This window comes from Melospiza georgiana, chromosome 27 (genome assembly GCF_028018845.1).
Source record: "Melospiza georgiana isolate bMelGeo1 chromosome 27, bMelGeo1.pri, whole genome shotgun sequence".
NCBI classification, from domain to species: Eukaryota; Metazoa; Chordata; class Aves; order Passeriformes; family Passerellidae; genus Melospiza; species Melospiza georgiana.
In genome coordinates this window covers 4,486,884-4,507,101 of record NC_080456.1, presented here as the reverse complement: position 1 = coordinate 4,507,101, position 20,218 = coordinate 4,486,884, and the positions used below count along the sequence as shown (strand labels likewise).

Genomic DNA, 20,218 nt, shown 5'->3' with positions numbered 1-20,218 from the left:
AGGTCCGTTCAGCAGGTCAGACAGAGGCACTCTGACACCCTCAGAGCAGTGTTATCTTTTTTTACTAAAAACTACATGTACAATATTTACAATTACTTCCCAATCCCTATCACCTGTGTTAGACAGTGAGCTTCTACTCTAAACCAATCCAAAAATGCCACCATCACAGCAGGAGATGGAGGCCAAGAAGAAGAAGGAGAAAGGCTGGACATGCCCAGATTCCTCCATCTTGCCCCCATGAACCTCCATTCTAAATCCCCAAAAAATCTATTTTTCACCTCATGACAAACTAATTATTATTCTATTTAGACTTTTGTTGCTTGGTAAATTTTGTGGTTTGTAAATTTTGTGGTTGGTAATTTTTTCCATGGGTCATAACCAAAGTCACAGGGGGCTTGGGCTCTGTGCCAGGGTCTCTGAGCCCCCTGGCAGGGTCTGGGCACTCCAGGGCAGCCAGAGGGATGTCCTGAATTCCAGCAGGTGGGGATGACTTTTAGCCTTTTTTCCCTCCACCAAGCAGAATTCTCCTCCCCTGTTCCTAAACTGCTGAGTGCTCCTTGTATGGTGAAATAAGAATTTGGGAATTCCTGTTGTTGCTGATCTTTCCAAATAGAAATATTTGGGGAATTTATGAAAATATCCCCATCTCTGGGTCTGTTATTTTTCTTTCTTCTCCAAACTTCAATTTATTATTTAAAAAATTCTATATAATTAATTAAATTATAAAATTAAATAATATATTTTTATAATAAATTAAAAATTTATATATATAATTGTATAATTTATCTCTATATAATTATTATATATTGTATATATAATTAATTTATATCTATAACTATATATAGTTAATTTTTAAATATATTTATAATAATTTTATATATGTAATTTTCTTATTTATCTCTATATAATGATTATATATAATTATATAAAATTATATATATACATTTTAATATTTATATATTTATTTTCAATATGTATTTTCATATTATATATATTTTAATATATATAATATATATAATATATATAATATATAATATATATAATATATATAATATATATAATATATAATGTATATATTATGTATATTATATATTTTAATATTTATATATTTAATTAATATTTAATCTAATTATATACATATATTTAATTTTATAATAAATTATAAAATTAAATGATACAATTTCATAATTAATTTTAAATTTTTTTATATATAATTAAGTAAATTATAAAATTAAATTATATAATTTATAACTAATTTTATATTTATATACAATTAAATTATATAATTAAATTATATATTTTTATTTAATTTTAAATGTATTTATTTATATATAATTAATATATAAATATATATATATATAAATATATAAAATATTTTTAATTAATATTGATTTTTATATACATATATATAATTAATTAATTATATCATTTTATAATTAATTTTTAACCTATTTATTTATAATTTATTTCACGTCCTTCACTTTTTTCCTAAATCCCAAATTCTTCCCGCAGCAGCCCAGCTCCCACATATCCCCTGTGCGTTATTTTAGCCGTCATTTCTGCTATTCGTGAATAATTCCGTGATTCCTGTGCCTGCAGATCAATGGGCAGTGCAGCTGCTTCCAGAACATCGAGCTGCTGAAATCGCGCCCGGCTCACCTGGCCGTGCTCCTGCACCACGTCGTGTCCCAGTTTGATCCTGCAGCCCTGGTGAGAAGCTCTGCCCTTGTTTCCCTGCCTCACGTTTGGGGATCTTCACCAGAATTTACCAGATCTTGTGCAGCGCTCACTGCAAGGAGGGAAATGCAGGCTCTGTGCAGGCCTGGGGTGAAAAATCCTCATTTATCTCCTCAGATAAAGGGAGAAACACAAAAAGAATTGATTCATTTCTATTTGGCTGCTTACAAATAGTTATTTATCTCCCGAAAGTCTCTCATTCCACCCCAAGGTGTGGGATCAGCTGTGTACAGGGAAGTTTTGCCCTCTCTGTGCTCCTCTTCCAGCTCCTTCCATTTCAGATAGAGAGAAACACAAAAATAACTGTGAAAATAACTTACTCTTTACGTTTGGCTGCTTACAAATAATTATTTATTTCCTGCAAGCCTCTAATTCCACCCCAGGGTGTGGGATCAGTTGTCTACAGAGAAGCTTTGCCCTCTCTGTGCTCCTCTTCCAGCTCCTTCCATTTCAGATAGAGAGAAACACAAAAATAACTGTGAAAATAACTGTTCCCTTTACATTTGGCTGCTTACAAATAATTATTTATTTCCTGCAAGCCTCTAATTCCACCCCAAAGTGTGGGATCAGCTGTGTACAGGGAAGTTTCGCCCTCTCTGTGCTCCTCTCCCAGCTCCCTCTCTCCCCATTTCCAGAGCACCTCCCTGAGGAGCTGGGAAAGCTTTCAACCCAGCGCTGCTAAATTCCTTCAAATCTGGAAAGAAATTTGGAGTTTTCATGGTTTTCACCTCATTCCTTGCCCTCCTGTTCCCCACAGCTGTGCTACCTTTACACAGACCTGTACAAACAGACCAACTCCAAAGAGACCCGCCGTGTTTTCCTGGAGTTTTACCAGTTTTTCCTGGACAGAGCTGCAGTAGGTTCCTTTTGTTTTCCTCATTTTTACCCATCCAGCAAGTTGACTTTGACCTTTCTCCACTCACCTGAGCTGTGAAAAATTAGGAGGGTTAAAGCCCTCCAAAAGAAACAGTTTTAAAAATCAAAATCAGAATAATGTTTGATAAATATCTTCATAAAATGTAAAAATGCAATAAAAATTTGGAGTATTTTTGTTACCAGGGAATGAATGGCCTCAGGTGCCTGGTAACAAAGTAAATCCCAGGGGATTTGTTGTTGATAGGAGAAATAATTTAATTCAGCAAGTTCTGCCTCTTCTGTGTTACTTTTTTTAGTTAATAATTGCTGTGGGTATTGATGTGGCTGCTCCAAGCATTGGGAAATTTTATGTCTCTGTTGGAAAGCTGAGAAAATTCTTTGCTGTCATGAATTAAACTCCCAGAAACTGCAGCAGAGCTTTATGTACCCCATGTTCATCTTAAATAATCCTGTGATAAATGATAAATGATAATGATAAAATGATAAAATATTCATGGGAGTCTTCCCTTTTCAAACCAGCAGTAAATGGTTTGCTCAGGTGCTCAGCTTGGATGATTTTGGCATTTTAGGGAATTTCTTGGAGTGATTTGTGTGGTTTTTTTGGGGTGCTGGTTTCTCTGTGAGTTCTCCCATCCTTTCTTTCCTTTTGCAGAACCTGAAGGTCCCAGTTCCAGAGGAAATCTCCTTGGAATTAGGTAGGGTGGGAATGAAGGGCAGAGGGTGGGTTAATTCATTAATTAATGACTTTATTGAAGTGATTTATTGAAGGTGGGGGCGGTTCCCAGAGGAATAATTGTGAATTTTCTGCCTCCCAGACAGGAGAAGGCCAGAGCTCCTCCCTGAGGAGCTGCACCGCCAGTTCATCCAGACCATGCAGGATAAAGTCTGCCCAGAGGTTCAGAGGAACCTGGAAGATTTCAGGTACCAAAAGCTCTCTGTGGAGTTTCCTTTTCACTCACATTTGATTTCAGTCAGTGTTCCAGCACAGGGAAACCTGAGGGAGATAAAATTCCTCTTGGATTGGATAGGAGCATACCAGGAATACACCCTGTGGCCAATCCTTAAATCAAATCATCAGCTGCAATCCTAGAGCTTGGATCCTTCATTCCTGGAAGTTCTGTGAGGAAATATTCAGAGTATTTTTTCTTAGGTTTTGTTGTATAAATCTCTCTCACTTATTGTGTTTATAATCAGCTTATATCTTTTTTTTTTCCTGTCCCTATTTTCCTTTGGGCAGGGAATAATCCCCTTTACAGAGCTCAAGCTGGTCCAAGGGAAATTTAGGTTGGATATTAGGAAAAAGTTTTTTTCCAGAAAGGGTCTTTATAGATAAAGGGTGTTCTGCCCATGGAGATGATGGAGTCCCCATCCCTGGGTGTGTTTAACAAAGCCTGGATGTGGCACTGGGTGCCAGGGTTTAGTTCAGGTGCTGGGGCTGGGTTGGACTCGATGATCTTTGAGGTCTCTTCCAACCCAGTGATTCTGTGATTCTGGGAATTCTGTGAATTTGGGGGAATTTTGGGAATTCTCAGGGATGAGGGAGGTGGTGGAGTCCCCATCCCTGGGTGTGTTTAACAAAGCCTGGATGTGGCACTGGGTGCCAGGGTTTAGGTGAGAGGTTGGGGCTGGATTTGACTCGATGATCTTGAAGGTCTCTTCCAACCCAGTGATTCTGTGAATTCTGTGAGTTAATTCTGTGAATTCTGTGAGCTCTGTGAATTCTGTGAGCTCTCACAGTCATGGAGTAGAAGTTGATAATCAATTTGCTTTCTCATGTGGAGTGCTTAGAACTCCATGCCAAGCTCAGCGATGAATTTTCCATACCTCAAAACCTCACGTAGATCCTCCAAACACCCCCAAAACCCCTCTGTGCCACACCCTGAGCAATGCCCAGCTGCAGGTGATGCTCCCTGTGCCCTGTTGCAGGCAGAAGAGGAGCATGGGGCTGACCCTGGCCGAGGGGGAGCTGAGCAGGCTGGACGCAGAGCGGCTCCGCGACCGCAACGCCGTGGAGAAGGAGAGGAGCTGTGCAGAGCAGATCCTGGCCAAAATCGAGGAGGTCCTGTAAGTGACACCAAACGGGACGATGGGGGGGAATAAAAATAACCTTAAAGGTGCTGGGGAAAACAGGGATGGAGGAATTGGGGAGTGGGGTTTGGTGTCACTGTGTGTAGTTGGAGTGTTTGTTTGGGGTGGTGGCAGCTGGAAGGAAAAAGGAAAAAGGAAAAGGAAAAAGGAAAAAGGAAAGGGAAAGGAAAGGGAAGGAAAGGGAAGGAAAGGGAAGGAAAGGGAAGGAAAGGGAAGGAAAGGAAAGGAAAGGAAAGGAAAGGAAAGGAAAGGAAAGGAAAGGAAAGGAAAGGAAAGGAAAGGAAAGGAAAGGAAAGGAAAGGAAAGGAAAGGAAAGGAAAGGAAAGGAAAGGAAAGGAAAGGAAAGGAAAGGAAAGGAAAGGAAAGGAAAGGAAAGGAAAGGAAAGGAAAGGAAAGGAAAGGAAAGGAAAGGAAAGGAAAGGGAGGCTGAGGAGGGAAGGGGAAGGAAGGGAAGGGGAAGGAAGGGAAGGGAAAGCTCAGGATGGAATGGCGGGATCAGGAGAGAAGGAGAAGCTGTTTTGTCCAGGAGGCTGCTGTGAAATATTACAGGCAATGCTTCTATTGTCAGCTGTGCATTATTAGATCAGAGCCCTTTTCCTGCAGAAACAACAGCTTCACAACCTATTTTCCCCTTTTTAATGTGGGCTGAATCTAATTTCCACAGCTGTACCTTCACTTTTGATTCTTGATTTTATTTTTTTTCCCCCTGCTGGGACTGCTGAACATTCTAAAGGACGCTTCAACACAACTAGTGATGCTCTGGGTGGATGGGACCGGGTGTTAATTGGGTTTTGAGCTTCATTTTAAAAGCCTTTCTTGTTTTTAGGATGACATCTCAGCCTCTGGAGGAAGACAAGAGGTAATGGGAGCTGGGGAGCTCGGGCTGTGTGTGCAGATGGAGCGCGACAGCCCTCTCCTGGCTGCTCTGCAAACTCCTGAATCCCCTGGCACAAACCATTGAAATTCAGAGCACCAGCCTCTTCTCTGCTGATGTTTGCTGCCTGTGTTTCACATCTGAAAAATTACTGTCACTGAGAGTTTGTGTTTATTTTTGTTTTGTGTTGTAACTGCGTTCATCTGTTCTAACATTTATTTTCTGTGTGTGCCTTGTCCTGTTCAGTTTTTATCTGAGCAGCTTTTCTTCCTTTTTGCAGTCACCTTTTACTGTTATTTCTACCATAACTCAAAGCTATAATGTGGCATCAAATATGGTTTTAGTGTAGAATTTTAGGACCTTCTGTGTAATTCTCAAAATTGTATTTTCACCTCCCGGGCTTCTGTGCCTTTTATCATGGAATGATATGGATTGTGAGGGACTTTAAAGATGATTTAATTTCAACCTCAGCCATGGGTAGGGACAACTTCCACTATTCCAGGTGCTCCAACCTGGCCTTCGGCACTTCCAGGGATCCAGGAGCTTCTCTGGGCACCTGTGCCAGGGCCTCCCTATCCATATATTCCATCTTTATTTACTCCATATTTAAAAAAAAAACCAAAACCCACTATAAATAATAAAAATAAGTAAGAAAAATTAATAAATAATAAATTAATAATAAATGATAATAAAAATATTTTTAAATTAAAAAATTATAAATTCTGCTGTTGGCTGAGCCTTCCCATTATCTCTGGGAATTTATTTCCCTTCATTTCATCACTTTAATATAAAAATGAACTTCTCGACAGAACCTTGGCACTTGACCTTAGTTTTATTGACTCAATGTATTTTCCCGATATTTTCCTCTTAAAGCTCCCTGGTTTTCTCTGTGTTTGGCAGCTCCACGATGCAATATGTGATCCTCACCTACATGAAACACCTGGGAGTGAAAGTGAAGGAGCCTCGGAACCTGGAGCAGAAACGGGGCAGGATTGGGTTCCTGCCAAAGATCAAGGTACTGCTGCCATGGCCACAGAGGATTTGTGTGCAATTCAACCCCAGTTTTGCAGGAAAGCAATTTAAAAAATTAAAAATGGGTGTGATTTTTGTGTTTCAAGAGGATCTGGGTTTGCTGAGCTGCACAGCAAACCTAAGAGCTGAAATTGGGTTCTGCATCTGTTGGTAGAGGAGTGAGTTGGAAATAATTGGGATGATTTGTTTTATCTCTACCCCTAATTCACCTTGTTTTGGCTGTTATTAAAACTTTGGGTGAGGAATATTTCATACAACACAACCTTGAACCACAGGAGGCTCTCATTAAAGCTGTTGCCTTGTTTACTTCACTTTTTTTCTGGAGAAATTTACCCAAACCCTCCCGGTTGGTGAAGCAGGAGAGCTCTTCTCCTTTCCACCCCCACTTTTCCAATTATATAATGAATATTTCCACCAAAACTTCATCCCTGTGGGTGTGATCCCTTGTCTCCCACAGCATGGGGGTGTATCTGGTCACAGTAGCTGCTTATTTTCATCAGCATTTCAGCTTCCTTTGAAACATTAAGAGAATTTCAAGCAGTTCTGCACTAACCAAAAAGGTGAAACAGTGTGAAACCCTTTTGAAGCTTTGTGTCCTCTCCCTTAAAGAACTGATTAAAATCTCAGCAAACAGCTGGATTTGGAGCAGTGAGTGATGAGTTTGCTTTTCTTTTTTTTTCTGCAGCAAAGCATCAAGAAAGAGAAAGAGGGAGAGGAGAAAGGGAAGAGGAGAGGCTTCCCCAACATCCTGGGGCCCCCGAGGCGACCGAGCAGACACGACAGCAGTGCCAGTATGTCACCCCTGTGCCCTGAGAGCCACAGAAAATCCCTGCTGCCTTCAAAATCCCTGCCAGGATCCCTCTTCCCCCCTAAACCTCATCCCACCCATCCTGCCTCACCCAGTCCCAGCCCTCACAATTTGGACCCCACTTGTCTCAATTCCCTTCCAGCCCTGTCTCACCCTGAGGGGCTGTGGGATGGAATTTTGGGCTGGGATTGAGACATTTTGGGGTAGGATTGAGGCATTTTGGGCTGGGACTGAGTGATTTTCAGTAAGATTGAGTGTTTTTCATTAGAATTGAGTGATTGTCATTAGGACTAAGTGATTTTCGGTAGAATTGAGTGATTTTCATTAGAATTGAGTGATTGTCATTAGGACTGAGTGATTTTCAGTAAGATTAAGTGATTTTCAGTAAGATTGAGTGATTTTCAGTAAGATTGAGTGATTTTCAGCAAGACTGACTGATTTTCATTAGAATTGAGTGGGTTTTGTTAGGACTGTGTGATTTTCAGTAGGATTGTGCGTTTTTCAGCAGGACTGAGTGATTTTCAGTAGAATTGTGTGATTTTCAGTAAGATCGAGTGATTTTCTCTAGAAGTGAGTGTTTTTCATTAAGATTGACTGATTTTCAGTAGGACTGAGTGATTTTCAGCAGGATTGAGTGATTTTCAGCAGCATCGAGTGCTTTTCAGTAGGACTGAACGATTTCCAGTAGAATTGAGTGATTTTTCAGTAGGATTGAGTGATTTTCAGCAGCATCGAGTAGCTTTTCAGTAGGACTGAACGATTTCCAGTAGAATTGAGTGATTTTTCAGTAGGATTGAGTGATTTTCAGCACCATTTAATGATTTTCAGTAGAACTGGGTGATTTTAAACTTCTCCTTGTTAAACCCCAGCTTCGAAGGCGCGCAAACCCGTTTGGCCCCGCACTGCTGCTTCTCTCATCGCTGCAGGGGTGTTTTCAGCAGGGTGGTGATGGCTCTCTCTGTGCAGTTGGCAGGGCCATGGAGATGCAGAAGCCCAGGCACCCCAAGCACTCGCCCACAGCCTCCTCTGTGAGCCCCGAGCCCCCCGAGTGCAGCAAGGCGCGGCAGAGCGGCTCCTCCAGCGATGGCACCGACGGCACCCCCTACCCCCCTGCCAACCCCATGTCCCCCCTGGCCACGGGGCCCTTTGCCTCCCCGGAGGGCAGCAAGGACAGTGACGCAGGTAGGGTGGAGTGAAGAGTGGGTAAAGGTTGTGTGCCGTGAGCAGGATGTGCAGAGCGCTGGTGCAACGGGCTGGGCTGATTAGGCAACGCTTTGATGTCATTGGAGCTGCTCTTCCTCACCTTAATGAGCTTTCCTCAATTAGGGAACCTTCCCCACGAGCAGCAGGGGTTGTTAGTGGGTTCTGCCAGCGTGGCGTTGGATCGTCCAACAGGAAAAACCCAGCAGAAGCTTTTGTCACTGAGATTTGTTCTCACCGCCCTGGGGATCGAGTTGCTCCGGCTCTGAAGCTGGAATCAGGAGGCTCTGGAGAGGCCGGGAGGTTCTCTGGTGTCCTCTAACTGGGTTCCTCACCTTTCACATTTCTGCTGTGTCCAGGTGTGAAGCAGCCTGGGGAAGCCCCACCTGCCAGCGAGTCCATGGATGGCACCCCCCGCACTCCCAACAACACCTTTGAGTTCCCATCTCCTCTGGAAAACCTGCAGGAGGAGGAGGGAGAGGCTGAGAGGTAACTCTGGCTGCTCGGGGGAGCCTCGGGAGAGAGTCAGGAGAGCTTGGAATGGGTTGGAAAATAAAATGGTGGAGTGACCTTTGTCATTGTGACCGTGGCTGCTGGAATTTAGTGCGTAAAATGATAGTGGCATTCTTTGTGTTAAATATTGTTGGTAGAATTAGGAAACTTTGGTTTCGTCTCTGCTGTGATAGAAAACTGTCAGGAAAGGGGACAGAATGCTCTGCCTTGGAGCTCAGACCTCCATTCTGAGCAGGGAGAAGCTCCCTAATGATTCCTTTCCTTCCTTGCAGGATGGTTGACATGGGAACACCGAAGCCTTTTCGCAAGTGAGTGTGCTTAGAAATGTTTGAACTTGAGTGAGTTTGTTTGGATTTCAGATGGTTATGAAGCAGAATGCAGCAGGGCTCTTTGTTCTGAGGCAGCACAGTTGTCTGCATGGTCTCTTTTCTTTAAGAACACACGAAATCAGACACTGCAGCCATTTGTAGGGCAGGTGGAGTGAATCAGATGCAAAAATACCCCTTTGATCTGTGAGTGGAGTGGAATGATTGCTGTATGCACTGATTTGAATGGATGGCAGTTGGGTTAGGGAGTAGAGAAATCCCTATTTTCCTTTTCAACCTGTGTTGCTGTTGGTTCTGTACCTGCAGATAGACTGAGGCAAGAAACTGTAACCTGCCCTTTTCACTGCCTTGCTAACTGACTGCAAATGATTTGATCTTTGTCATTAAAAGGAGGGTTATGAAAACACTGTCAGAACAGTCAATCTGGAAAGGGCAAAATTAGAGAATGTGCCCAGAGGTTCAGGCATCAAACAGCCCCCAGCTGGCAGGGACAGTGTGTTCATAAAGCTGATTGATGTACTCAGCTTTTCTCTGAAATGGGAATTAATTCTTTTTTTCTCCTCCCATCAGGATGGACAGTGTTGGCTTTGCAGATGTGCAGAGTGAGGATGAGCTCTGTGACTTCGACATGGACATGGACCCTCCCAACTGGCAGCAGCTCGTGAGCAGGGAGGTGCTGATGGGGCTCAAACCCTACGAAATCAAACGTCAGGAAGTGATAAATGGTGAGATGGGGGTTCTGTCCTACCTGGCCAAGCTCAGAGCTGAAAAACCTTCCCCTGGAGCTTTGAGGTTCTTAAAAATTTACAATTAGGGTTTTGTTTTTTTTTTTTTTTTGTGAAATAATGGCTGGAGAATTGTAGAACTTTTGGTTCTGTGAAACTCATACTTGTTACTCGGAAATAACCTGAGGTGAGATTGATCCAGTGAGAAATGACCTGAGGTGAGATTGATCCAGTCTTTAGAGGAGAAATAAACAATATCAAGTGGTTATTAAATATTAAGGCGCTGAAAGGCCAGGATTTTAATATGTTCTATTAAAGACAACAAGAAAAGCTTGTTTTTTTGGCAAGCAGGTGATGGAAATGCTGCTCCAAACTTCAAAAGAAGCCCCTGCATGGATTTGTGAGCTCAGAGCTGTTGGTTTGGGGTAAACGATGGAATTTTCCAAACATGGAATTACAGCAGGGTCTGGGATATGGACCAGGGAGGGAAATGCTGCAGTCGAACTCATTCAGAGACGCCACTTGCTAGTTTCTCAGTTGTTTAAATAACTTAAAAAAACCCAAAGTAACCTTAAACAGCCCACACTTCAAAAAAGAAAAACGAAGCTTCAAATCTTTTCTCAATCTCAATGTTTATTAATTGTTTATCTAAAAGATTTTCTCTTAGCCCAACAGAAGTCTGCACAACAACCATGAGCACACTCTAAAAACCCCCCAAAGCAATTACTTATCTTTATACTCAGAATTGCATATACAATATTTATCATTTTTCTCCAATACTTTTTACCCTTATTAACTAATGCACTTTTAGTAATAACCAATCTCAAAGTGCCAACATCACTACAAAAGATAGAAACTAAGAAGAAGAAGAATAAGAATAAGACACGCCTCGATTCTTCTATCTTACTTCTTTAAACTCTCTTGTACAAAAATCCTAAACTCTGTATCTTATACTCTAATTAACTTATCTCTTCACCATTCACCTCAGTAAAATCTTCTTATCTTCATACAAATGTCATCTCTCTTGTAAAATCAAAATCTAACCACCAAACACTTCTAACAACATTCTAAAACTCTCGAGCCCCCCAAGGGTGGTCTCGGTCACTCTGCACCTCAGTCCTGAGGTGCTGAAATCTCACAGGGGCCCTGCTCTGAGCTGCCCTGTGACACGTCCTGCTCTCCCTGTGTCCCCAGAGCTGTTCTACACGGAGCGAGCCCACGTGCGCACGCTGAAGGTCCTGCACAACGTCTTCTACCAGAGGGTCACCAGGGAGGGCATCCTCAGCTCCAGTGACAAGAGGAAAATCTTCTCCAACCTCGAGGACATCCTTGGGCTGCACGGTAGGAGCAGCTGGACGCTGCAGTTTGGGCTTCCAGTGGCTGAAAAATTGAAGCAAAGGGACCCTGGAATATGAGGCAGCTTCACTCATATGCTTGAGATAGAGCAGAATTCTTCAGGATTTTTTCAACACTGCCCTGGGCTTGATTTTGTTCACACTTGTTCCATCTCTGATTCACAAAGATATTTTGATAAGGAATCATGTGTCCAGAGTTCCTTTTCCTTCTCTGTGTTGATTCATGCTTGATAAAAGAGCAATGAGCTTTATGGGCCAGGGTTTGAGATGGTACAACAGCTCCTGAGGAGAGCAGAAAACAGATTTATAAAGATTGATGTCTTTTTGTTTCTGAAGGGTGGTGGAACATGAGGCAGCTTCACCCAATATTTGAGATGGAGCAGAATTCTTTAGGACACTTTGCTGGGCTTGCTTTTGCTCTCACTTTTTCAGTTTCTGATTCACAAAGATATTTTGATAAGGAATCGTGTGTCCAGTGTTCCTTTTCCTTATCTGTGTTGATTCATGCTTGATAAAAGAGCAATGAGCTTTATGAGCCAGGGTTTGATGGTACAACAGCTCCTGAGGAGAGCAGAAAACAGATTTATAAAGATTGATGTCTGTTGGTGAAGGGTGGCCCTTCCTCGTTGTTTAGGACTGCTCACAGTAGGAATTTCAGCCGCTGAATCATCAGTTGTGTGGTTTTCTGGCTTCCTAATTATTCCGGTTGATAGAAAAATGATATTGAGCCTCAGAAAAGATGAGTTTGGAATGGTTCTTAGGGGTCCTTTGAAGCCAGGTGAGACACAAGTGCTGAGGAGTTACATCCTTAATAAATATCCTAAATTTATTAAGTTGCAGGATGCTGTTTGTTAGCTAATTAAAATTATTTCAAATCTGATCTCCTAGAACAGCTTTTATGTTAAATGCTGGAAATTAAGCCAGCATTTTGACCACTATTAATAAAATTTACCTTTTTTTCCCTTGTTTTTAAGTTGCACTGAACGATCAGATGAAATCTGTCCGAAAACGGAACGAGACTTCTGTCATTGGCCAAATTGGGGAAGATTTGCTCTCCTGGGTAAAATTCTTTTAATATTTCTTATATTTGAAAAAATTTTGTCATGGAATGACCAACAGAGCCAGAGGTTGGAGGAGGTAATTCCCAGCAATGGGAACTGAAGGGGCTGTGAGTTCTGGAGCCAAAACAGAGCTGGAGGATGAGGGGGAAAGGAAAGCAGGAGGAGCTCAGAGGATTTTCATCTGACTGGAATAGGAGTCATTTAAGGCACAAGAATAATATCCTAAAGATGTGTGGGTAGAACAGAAAGGTACTTTGGGTACATAAAGGTGAGAGTGGGATTTTGAGAAATGTAGTGGCACGATTTATTTCGGTAACACTGAAGTGTGAGCCTGGTGTTGCCTGCGGTGCAGTTTAAAAAAATCAGAAATACTGATTTCTAATCTTAGAATGTATAAATTTGGAGTTTGTAGTGCTGCTGCAGGCTTCACTTTTGAGATCTTTATGGAGTGATTTGGCTGCCCCAGTCCTGGAAGTGTTCAAGGATGTCCTGGCCCATGATGGGGATGAGCTTTAAAAACCCTTTCAACCCAGACCAGGCTGGGATTCTGTGATGTGGGAGGGCTGGATTCAGGAGAACTGAAGAGTTTGGGAAGAAATGCCTCCTCATTTTTGTCAATAATTCCTTTGTTCCCTGGTGACCCCAGTCCCGTGTGGCTCTGCCTGCTGAGGGTGCCTCGTGCTGAGCTCCAGCCTGTCTAAACTTGGCTTTTTTGGCTTTCTGGCACAGTTTAGTGGAGCAGCAGAGGAGAAGCTGAAACTTGCCACTGCCACCTTCTGCAGCAACCAGCCCTTCGCTCTGGAGGTCATCAAGTCCCGCCAGAAGAAGGACTCGCGCTTCCAGACCTTCGTGCAGGTGGGTTTGCCACAGGGCTTGGAGTTTCTCACCAGGCTTTGAGTTTTCTTCTCCAAGCTTTGAGTTTTTCACCCCCAGGGTTTGAGTTTTTCACCATCAGGTTTTGAGTTTTTCTCCACCAGGCCTTGAGTTTTTCACCAAACTTTGAGTTTTTTCCACCTAAGCTCTCAGTTTCTCCACTGGGTTTTTGACTTTTCTCCACCAAGCTTTGAGTTGCCTCCATCAGGCTTTGAGTTTTCTCCAACAGGCTTTGAGTTTTCTCCTCCAGCCTTTGTGTTTTTCACCAGGCTTTTGAGTTTTCTCTACCAGGTTTTGAGTTTTTCACCAGGCTTTTGTGGTTTCCACCAGGCTTTGAGTTTTTCACCAAAATCTGAGTTTTTTCCCCTAAGCTCTGAGTTCTCTCCACCAGGCTTCTGAGTTTTCTCCGCCAGGCTCGGAGTAACCTCAGCACAGCCCAATGAATCCTCCTAGATAAAATTCTGATAATTAATTACATTAATTAATGACGTCATGCCTAACAATGCCTTCCTCTGAGGACCACGTCCAGCACTGTATTTATCTCTCCTGGTGGTTTCTGCAGGGAGGAGCCCTCAGTTCTGGGCGGCACAGATGGAATGCAGGGCAGCACCGTGTCCCAGGCAGGAGATGCCACCTCCCCTGAGATTCCTGCTGCCCCAGGATCCCAGATCCCATTGGGCAGAGTGCCAGGAGCAGGAGGCAGATGCTGCACAGCTGCTCTGCCTGCCAGGGGTGGGATTTGGGTCCATGTAGCATTTGCAGAACATTATCTCCATTAGCACAGCCTGGGAGGAGCTCTGGGAGTACAGGGCAGATTATCTTGACGAATATCCCGAGTTTTGCTGCGCTGTGAAAGCCCAAAGTGATGTGTTCCCTGGGAGCTGCTGACTGAGATGGATTGGGGATGGGCCCATGCCCATGGGGAGTAATGAGGGGAGGAAGGCACTGCTGCTGTGATGAGCTTTTCCTCTGGGTAATTGCAGATGGAGAGGGGATGCGTTGTCTGAGTGATAGATCTTGGCATCTCTTGTCTTGTATTTAATTACTGGAAAGTGAAGCAATGGATGTTTAAGTGATGAATAGATGTTGTGCATTCAGGTAATTATGGCCTTAATAAAAATGACAAATGCAGATATTGTGCTGTTGGAATTTAGGATGCCGAGAGCAATCCCCTGTGCCGGCGGCTGCAGCTCAAGGATATCATCCCCACAGAGATGCAGAGGCTGACGAAATACCCCCTTCTGCTGGATAACATTGCTAAATACACAGGTAAAGCTTTGCCACTGGGGTTTGGGCACCTGTGATGGTGTTCACAGGGGTCTGAGGATGAGGGAAGAGACGAGGATCTGACTCCATGCTTCAGAAGGCTTGATTTATTATTTTATGATATATATTAATTAAAACTATACTAAAAGAATAGAAGAAAAAGTTTCATCACAAGGCTGGCTAAGAATAGAATAGAAAGGAATGATAACAAAGGTTTGTGGCTTGGCTCTCTGTCCGAGCCAGCTCACTGTGATTGGCCATTAATTAGAAACAACCCCATGAGACCAATCCCAGATGCACCTGTTGCATTCCACAGCAGCAGATAACCATTGTTTACATTTTGTTCCTGAGGCCTCCCAGCTTCTCAGGAGGAAAAATCCCAAGGAAAGGATTTTTCATAAAAGATGTCTGTGACAGACACCCATCTCAGCAGGTTTTTTAGGTAAATCTGTTAAATAACACTTTAATTTTATGTGTCTCTGTTTGCATTGCGACCTCACTGCTGCTGTCTGCACAGGAGGTGTAAAAATAATAATAAAAATAAAAAACCAGTGTTGGTTCCTCCTTAGGAAAATAAAAAGGACATTCAGTGTGAAATAAGTGACTCTATCAAACCTCTAAAGCAGCACAGAATGTCCCCATGCTCTTGCAGAGGGGTGGGGTTTAATTAGGATCTGTTACACTGAAAGATACTTCCAGCACAACAGGTAAAAATGTGATAAATAACAGCACAAAATGCCTTCCCAGCTTTACTATCTGATACCTGCTGCAGGGTAATTTCATTACTCATAAAAATAGACTGCAGCTACAAGTTCCCTCTAATCCTAATTAGGAGAGCATGTGATACTCCATTATCTTTGATGTACTGGGTGATGTTCCTGTTAAGTGAATTCTCAGTGTGCCTGCTGCTGCTGCCGGGGAGAATTGATGGGTTCACCTGTGCCTGCACTCTTAGTGAGGATTTTATAAGGATTTTATAAGGATTTTAGGTCTCTCCGATTATTGTGAGTAGTTGTCACAAGGCCCTGAAAAAGGGAGAGGAACAATTGCAGTGTGTGTAATGATGTGCAGGTCACAATCAATTCTCTCCCGACAAATCTCATTTTTATCATTATTGCACTGCTTTTGTTGGTGACTCCTCTGTGAGTTTAACTCCTTTTTGTCCAGTCTGAGGACAAAATGCAGGCCTGGCTGGGAGCACCGTCCCACTTTGTGTTGTTCTTGCAGAGCTGCCTGAGGAGAAGGAGAAAGTCAAGAAAGCGGCAGATCACTGTCGCCAGATCCTCAACCATGTGAACCAGGCTGTCAAAGAGTCAGAGAACAAACAGGTGAGGGGCCAGGGTGAGCGCCCAGGGCTGGGCACAGCAGGGCAGCTGCACTCTGGGCACTTCTGCTGCTCCCAGTGACATTTCCTTGCATTTCCTGCACTCTGGGCAGTTTTGCTGCTCCAAGTGACATTTCCTTGCATTTCTGCACTCTGGGCAGTTCTGCTGCTTCCAGTGACATTTCCTTGCGTTTTCTGCATTCTTTCCAGTTTTGCTGCTCCAAGTGACATTTCCTTGCATTTCCTGCACTCTGGGCATTTTTTGGTGCTCCCAGTGACATTTCCTTGCATTTCCTGCACTCCATTCTTTTCAGTTCTGCTGCTCCCAGTGACATTTCCTTGCATTTCCTGCACTCTGGGCAGTTCTGCTGCTCCAAGTGACATTTCCTTGCATTTCTGCACTCTGGGCAGTTCTGCTGCTCCCAGTGACATTTCCTTGCATTTCCTGCACTCTGGGCATTTTTTGGTGCTCCAAGTGACATTTCCTTGCATTTCTGCACTCTGGGTATTTCTGCTGCTCCAAGTGATATTTCCTTGCATTTCCTGCATTCTTTCCTGTTTTGCTGCTCCAAGTTACATTCCCTTGCATTTCCTGCATTCTTTTCAGTTCTGCTGCTCCAAGTGACATTTCCTTGCATTTCCTGCACTCTGGGCATTTCTGACATTTCCTTGCATTTCCTGCACTCTGGGTATTTCTGCTGCTCCAAGTGACAATTTCTTGCATTTCCTGCGCTCCACCCTGGGCAGTTCTGACATTTCCTTGCATTTCCTGCAGCACCTGGAGGATTATCAGCGCAGACTCGACCTCTCCTACTTGAAGCAGTCCGAGGATCCCATGATGGATGAGTTCAGGGTGAGTGGGAGCATTGAATCCAGCCCTGTTTGAATGGAGTTTGCATTCACGTTGTGCTTCTCCTGGTGCACACTCGAGTGGTCTTTGGAGATAAATATTTCTGTTTGAAAATGAAAACAATTTAGTCTCAGAAATGTGAGTTTTGCCACCTTCCTGAAGATTGCTGTGGCTCTAACAGCTCAGTTCTGCACATCGTGGTGCTGATGGAGCTTGTCAGCTCTGTGCAACAAACCTTTATGGCCTGCAAGCTCAAGCACTGTATCTCAGAAGAGATATCTGATGGATAATGAGATTATTGTGGGTATTTATCTCATGTGAGTGCATCTCTTAGTGGTGCTGTTGGAGCTGGGGAGGCCTTGGAGAGCCCTGAGGTGTAACAGTGGAAATGGCTTTAAAAGGAGAGCTTGTACAAAAATGTCTGAGTTCCACACAGCCAAATAAAACCTGAAGTCCAGTATTAAAAATATTCTTTTCCATGGCTCCTGTAAATCTTGGCAGTTTTGTTGGAAGCTGGTCACCTGCTGGTTTATTCCCCATCTCCCTCAAAGTCAGTGTGAATTAAAAAAAACCCCAACTTTTCTATAAAACTGTGTCATGTATCCTTCCCCAAATAAACCTGCAAGCACTGAGCAAGGGAAGGAAGAACTTTTGGCAGCTCCAAAATCTCGCTGTCATTGATTGCAGACTCTGAGACTTGGAAGGGATGAATTGTGAAAATTGTCACTTCTGCTTGCCTGCAGATCTAAATGTCACAGGCACTGAAGTGCCTGAAGAATCCATTGACATTACAAAGCCTGTCAGATCAGGGGGATGATTTGTAAATAATTTGTAGGCACACTTGACTTGCAAATCGAGTGCTGCAGCATTAATCAGTTGTAATGCTGGAGCTGAGTGTGGGGGATTGGAAAAACTCCTCCTAGGAAACAGGTGACATCCCAATGCCCCAGGAGCTTGACTTGGTGGCAGAATTCCCCACTCTGTGGCACTTGGCGTGTGGAAAAGAGCAGAGGAAGAGGAAAAGTGATAAACAGCATCTCTGACAGGATTTTGTGTTCCCTGCTCTGTGTTTCTGGGTTTAGCTGCTTAGCTCCAAACTGGAGTCCATGTGTTTTATCGTGACTTGCTTCCATGGAAATTTTAATTTTATTTTCTTTCCTCTGGTGACAGAACCTGGATCTAACAAAGAGGAAAATGCTCCATGAAGGGCCCTTGACCTGGAAGGTGAATCGTGACAAAACCATCGGTGAGTCTGGGCCATCCCCCATCCCCTGGCTCTGCCTGAGTTTGCTGGGAAGGAGAGCAGGGAAAAGCTCTGCTGCAGCTCCCAATTATGCTTCTTGTGCCACCTCTAATAATGCCTGTGTGCTCCTCTGAGCTGATTAAATTATTCTTGTCAGTTGTGAAAAGTGCTGGAGTATCATTAGGGCCGTGCAGGGACACAGCAGTCAGTCATGAGCTGATCCAGTTCCATCTGTAGCTTTCTGCTGGAGTTTTCACCAGGAAGATTTGCAAGCTTTGCCTGGAATGGCACAGCACTGATTGCTGCCTCTGCATGAGCAATCAGAAATGCAGCTTTCTGCTTTCATCTTTTAACTCATTCTGAGCTTTTTTTTTTTTCTTTTTTGCATTCTGGGCAGATCTGTACACTCTGCTGCTGGAGGACATCCTGGTGCTGCTGCAGAAACAAGATGACAAACTGGTGCTGAAGTGCCACAGCAAGATCCTGGCATCCACAGCTGACAGCAAGCACACCTTCAGCCCCATCATCAAACTCAACACTGTGCTGGTTCGCCAGGTGGCCACAGGTCAGTGCAGCCCACTGAGGAAGCAAAAAGAGAAGCCAAAAATAAAGATTAGCTCAGTTGAGGAAGATGATTTTGTGTAGATTCGCAGAGCAGAACATGGAAAACTGCGTAGGCTTAATTCTTGGTTGTCCAACATCGTGCTTAGTATGGATGAGCTGTTTAACTTCTTTGCATCAGTAATAGGCATTTGCTTGAGTTTTAAATAGACTTCTAAATGAAAGTACTCTGATTGTGTTAGAGGAAAAGCACTTTGGAAATTATTAGAAGGAAAAAGAGGAGAAATGGAGCTTTTTCAAAATGGGTTTTTTCCCTTTGAGGGCACATTTTGATAGGACAAGGTCAGTGTTTTTGTATTAGTGTTGGAAAGTTATCTCAAGGACTTTTTCCTTGCTTTGGGCTGGGGTTATGTAGGAATTTTGGGGAAGTGAGAAGTGAATTTGTGAATTTTTGGGAAGTTTCAGTTCCCTTTTCTGTGTTGGTGCAGATAACAAAGCTTTCTTTGTCATCTCCATGTCGGCGACGGGGGCTCACATCTACGAGCTGGTGGCACAGACTGTCTCAGAGAAGAATGTGTAAGTCCTGGGCAAATTCCAGCTGCTGCTGGCTGTGTTGTACCTCAGAGACCTTTTACCCCATGAATTCCCTGAGTTCCTTCTCTAAATTCAGCTGGAATCTCGTGGTCTCTGTAAGTTGTAGGTCTTGTGGTCTCTGTAAGCATCTGCGGATAGTCCCTCCCAGCTGGCTCGCTCCAGACTGTCCTGACCTCCAAAATGTTTTTATTTACCCTTAAAATTCTGGTTTTTTTGGCCCTGACTGCCAGATCAGCCACAGAAATAATCCTGCATCTTCATGCAGCACCAGAGATCTTGGCAGATTTACATTCTGGCATCACAAACACGCCAGTGCAGGAATTGGATTCCATGGCTGAAAGCTTCATTGGGAGAAACTCTTTTCTCCTAAAGAATACCCAGGCACAGATGTGTTTATGGGATACATGCCTGTTGTTGCATCTGTACCCTTCAGTGATGTGTGAAATAATGCTTTTTCATGTATTTATATATCAATTAACTGCTTGATCTGACAAGTGATAAGGTCCTGTCTATCATTTCTGTCTGCTGAAGAGCATCCAGGTGAGCTGAGCTTTCACCTGTGGTGATTTCAGGCTGCTCCTGAGGGGACTGAGTGTAACAGAACTTAAAAAAAAAAAAGACATTTCTTTTTGATAAAAAAAACAATGATAATATCAGCTGGGTTTAAGAGGATTAAATAGAGAAATGCTCATTCTGCCTCACTTGCTGCATGGTTTTATTTGCTGTTTCTGCTGCAGCTGGCAGGACCTTATAGCTCAGATGGCAGGAACTGTGAAGATGGGGAGCAGCAGGAGAGTGATCCCCCTGCCTCAGTCAGGCCCTGGCGAGTAAGTCAAAGCTGCAGGAGGAAGAAAAGCTGATTTTTCCTTCTCCAGCACCCCTTTTCCTGTTTAAAAACTGCCCTGCAAAGCA

At 43.2% G+C, this 20,218-nt stretch overlaps 1 protein-coding gene across 4 annotated transcripts in view; it reads left to right on the top strand.

Moving 5' to 3' along the window:
- ARHGEF12 (Rho guanine nucleotide exchange factor 12) overlaps window positions 1-20,218 on the top strand; it is an 89,004-nt gene that overhangs the window by 54,804 nt on the left and 13,982 nt on the right. For all 4 annotated transcript variants that reach the window (XM_058041158.1, XM_058041157.1, XM_058041159.1 and 1 more), the window contains 22 exons: window positions 1,600-1,710; window positions 2,495-2,593; window positions 3,266-3,308; window positions 3,429-3,534; window positions 4,540-4,677; window positions 5,528-5,560; window positions 6,476-6,590; window positions 7,293-7,398; window positions 8,382-8,597; window positions 8,975-9,104; window positions 9,401-9,436; window positions 10,025-10,179; window positions 11,374-11,520; window positions 12,509-12,594; window positions 13,325-13,450; window positions 14,623-14,737; window positions 15,962-16,062; window positions 16,834-16,911; window positions 18,079-18,154; window positions 18,549-18,716; window positions 19,201-19,288; window positions 20,044-20,133. In XM_058041158.1, coding sequence (XP_057897141.1) covers window positions 1,600-1,710; window positions 2,495-2,593; window positions 3,266-3,308; window positions 3,429-3,534; window positions 4,540-4,677; window positions 5,528-5,560; window positions 6,476-6,590; window positions 7,293-7,398; window positions 8,382-8,597; window positions 8,975-9,104; window positions 9,401-9,436; window positions 10,025-10,179; window positions 11,374-11,520; window positions 12,509-12,594; window positions 13,325-13,450; window positions 14,623-14,737; window positions 15,962-16,062; window positions 16,834-16,911; window positions 18,079-18,154; window positions 18,549-18,716; window positions 19,201-19,288; window positions 20,044-20,133 — 2,363 coding nt within the window. The remainder of the gene's footprint in view (window positions 1-1,599; window positions 1,711-2,494; window positions 2,594-3,265; window positions 3,309-3,428; window positions 3,535-4,539; window positions 4,678-5,527; window positions 5,561-6,475; window positions 6,591-7,292; window positions 7,399-8,381; window positions 8,598-8,974; window positions 9,105-9,400; window positions 9,437-10,024; window positions 10,180-11,373; window positions 11,521-12,508; window positions 12,595-13,324; window positions 13,451-14,622; window positions 14,738-15,961; window positions 16,063-16,833; window positions 16,912-18,078; window positions 18,155-18,548; window positions 18,717-19,200; window positions 19,289-20,043; window positions 20,134-20,218) is intronic.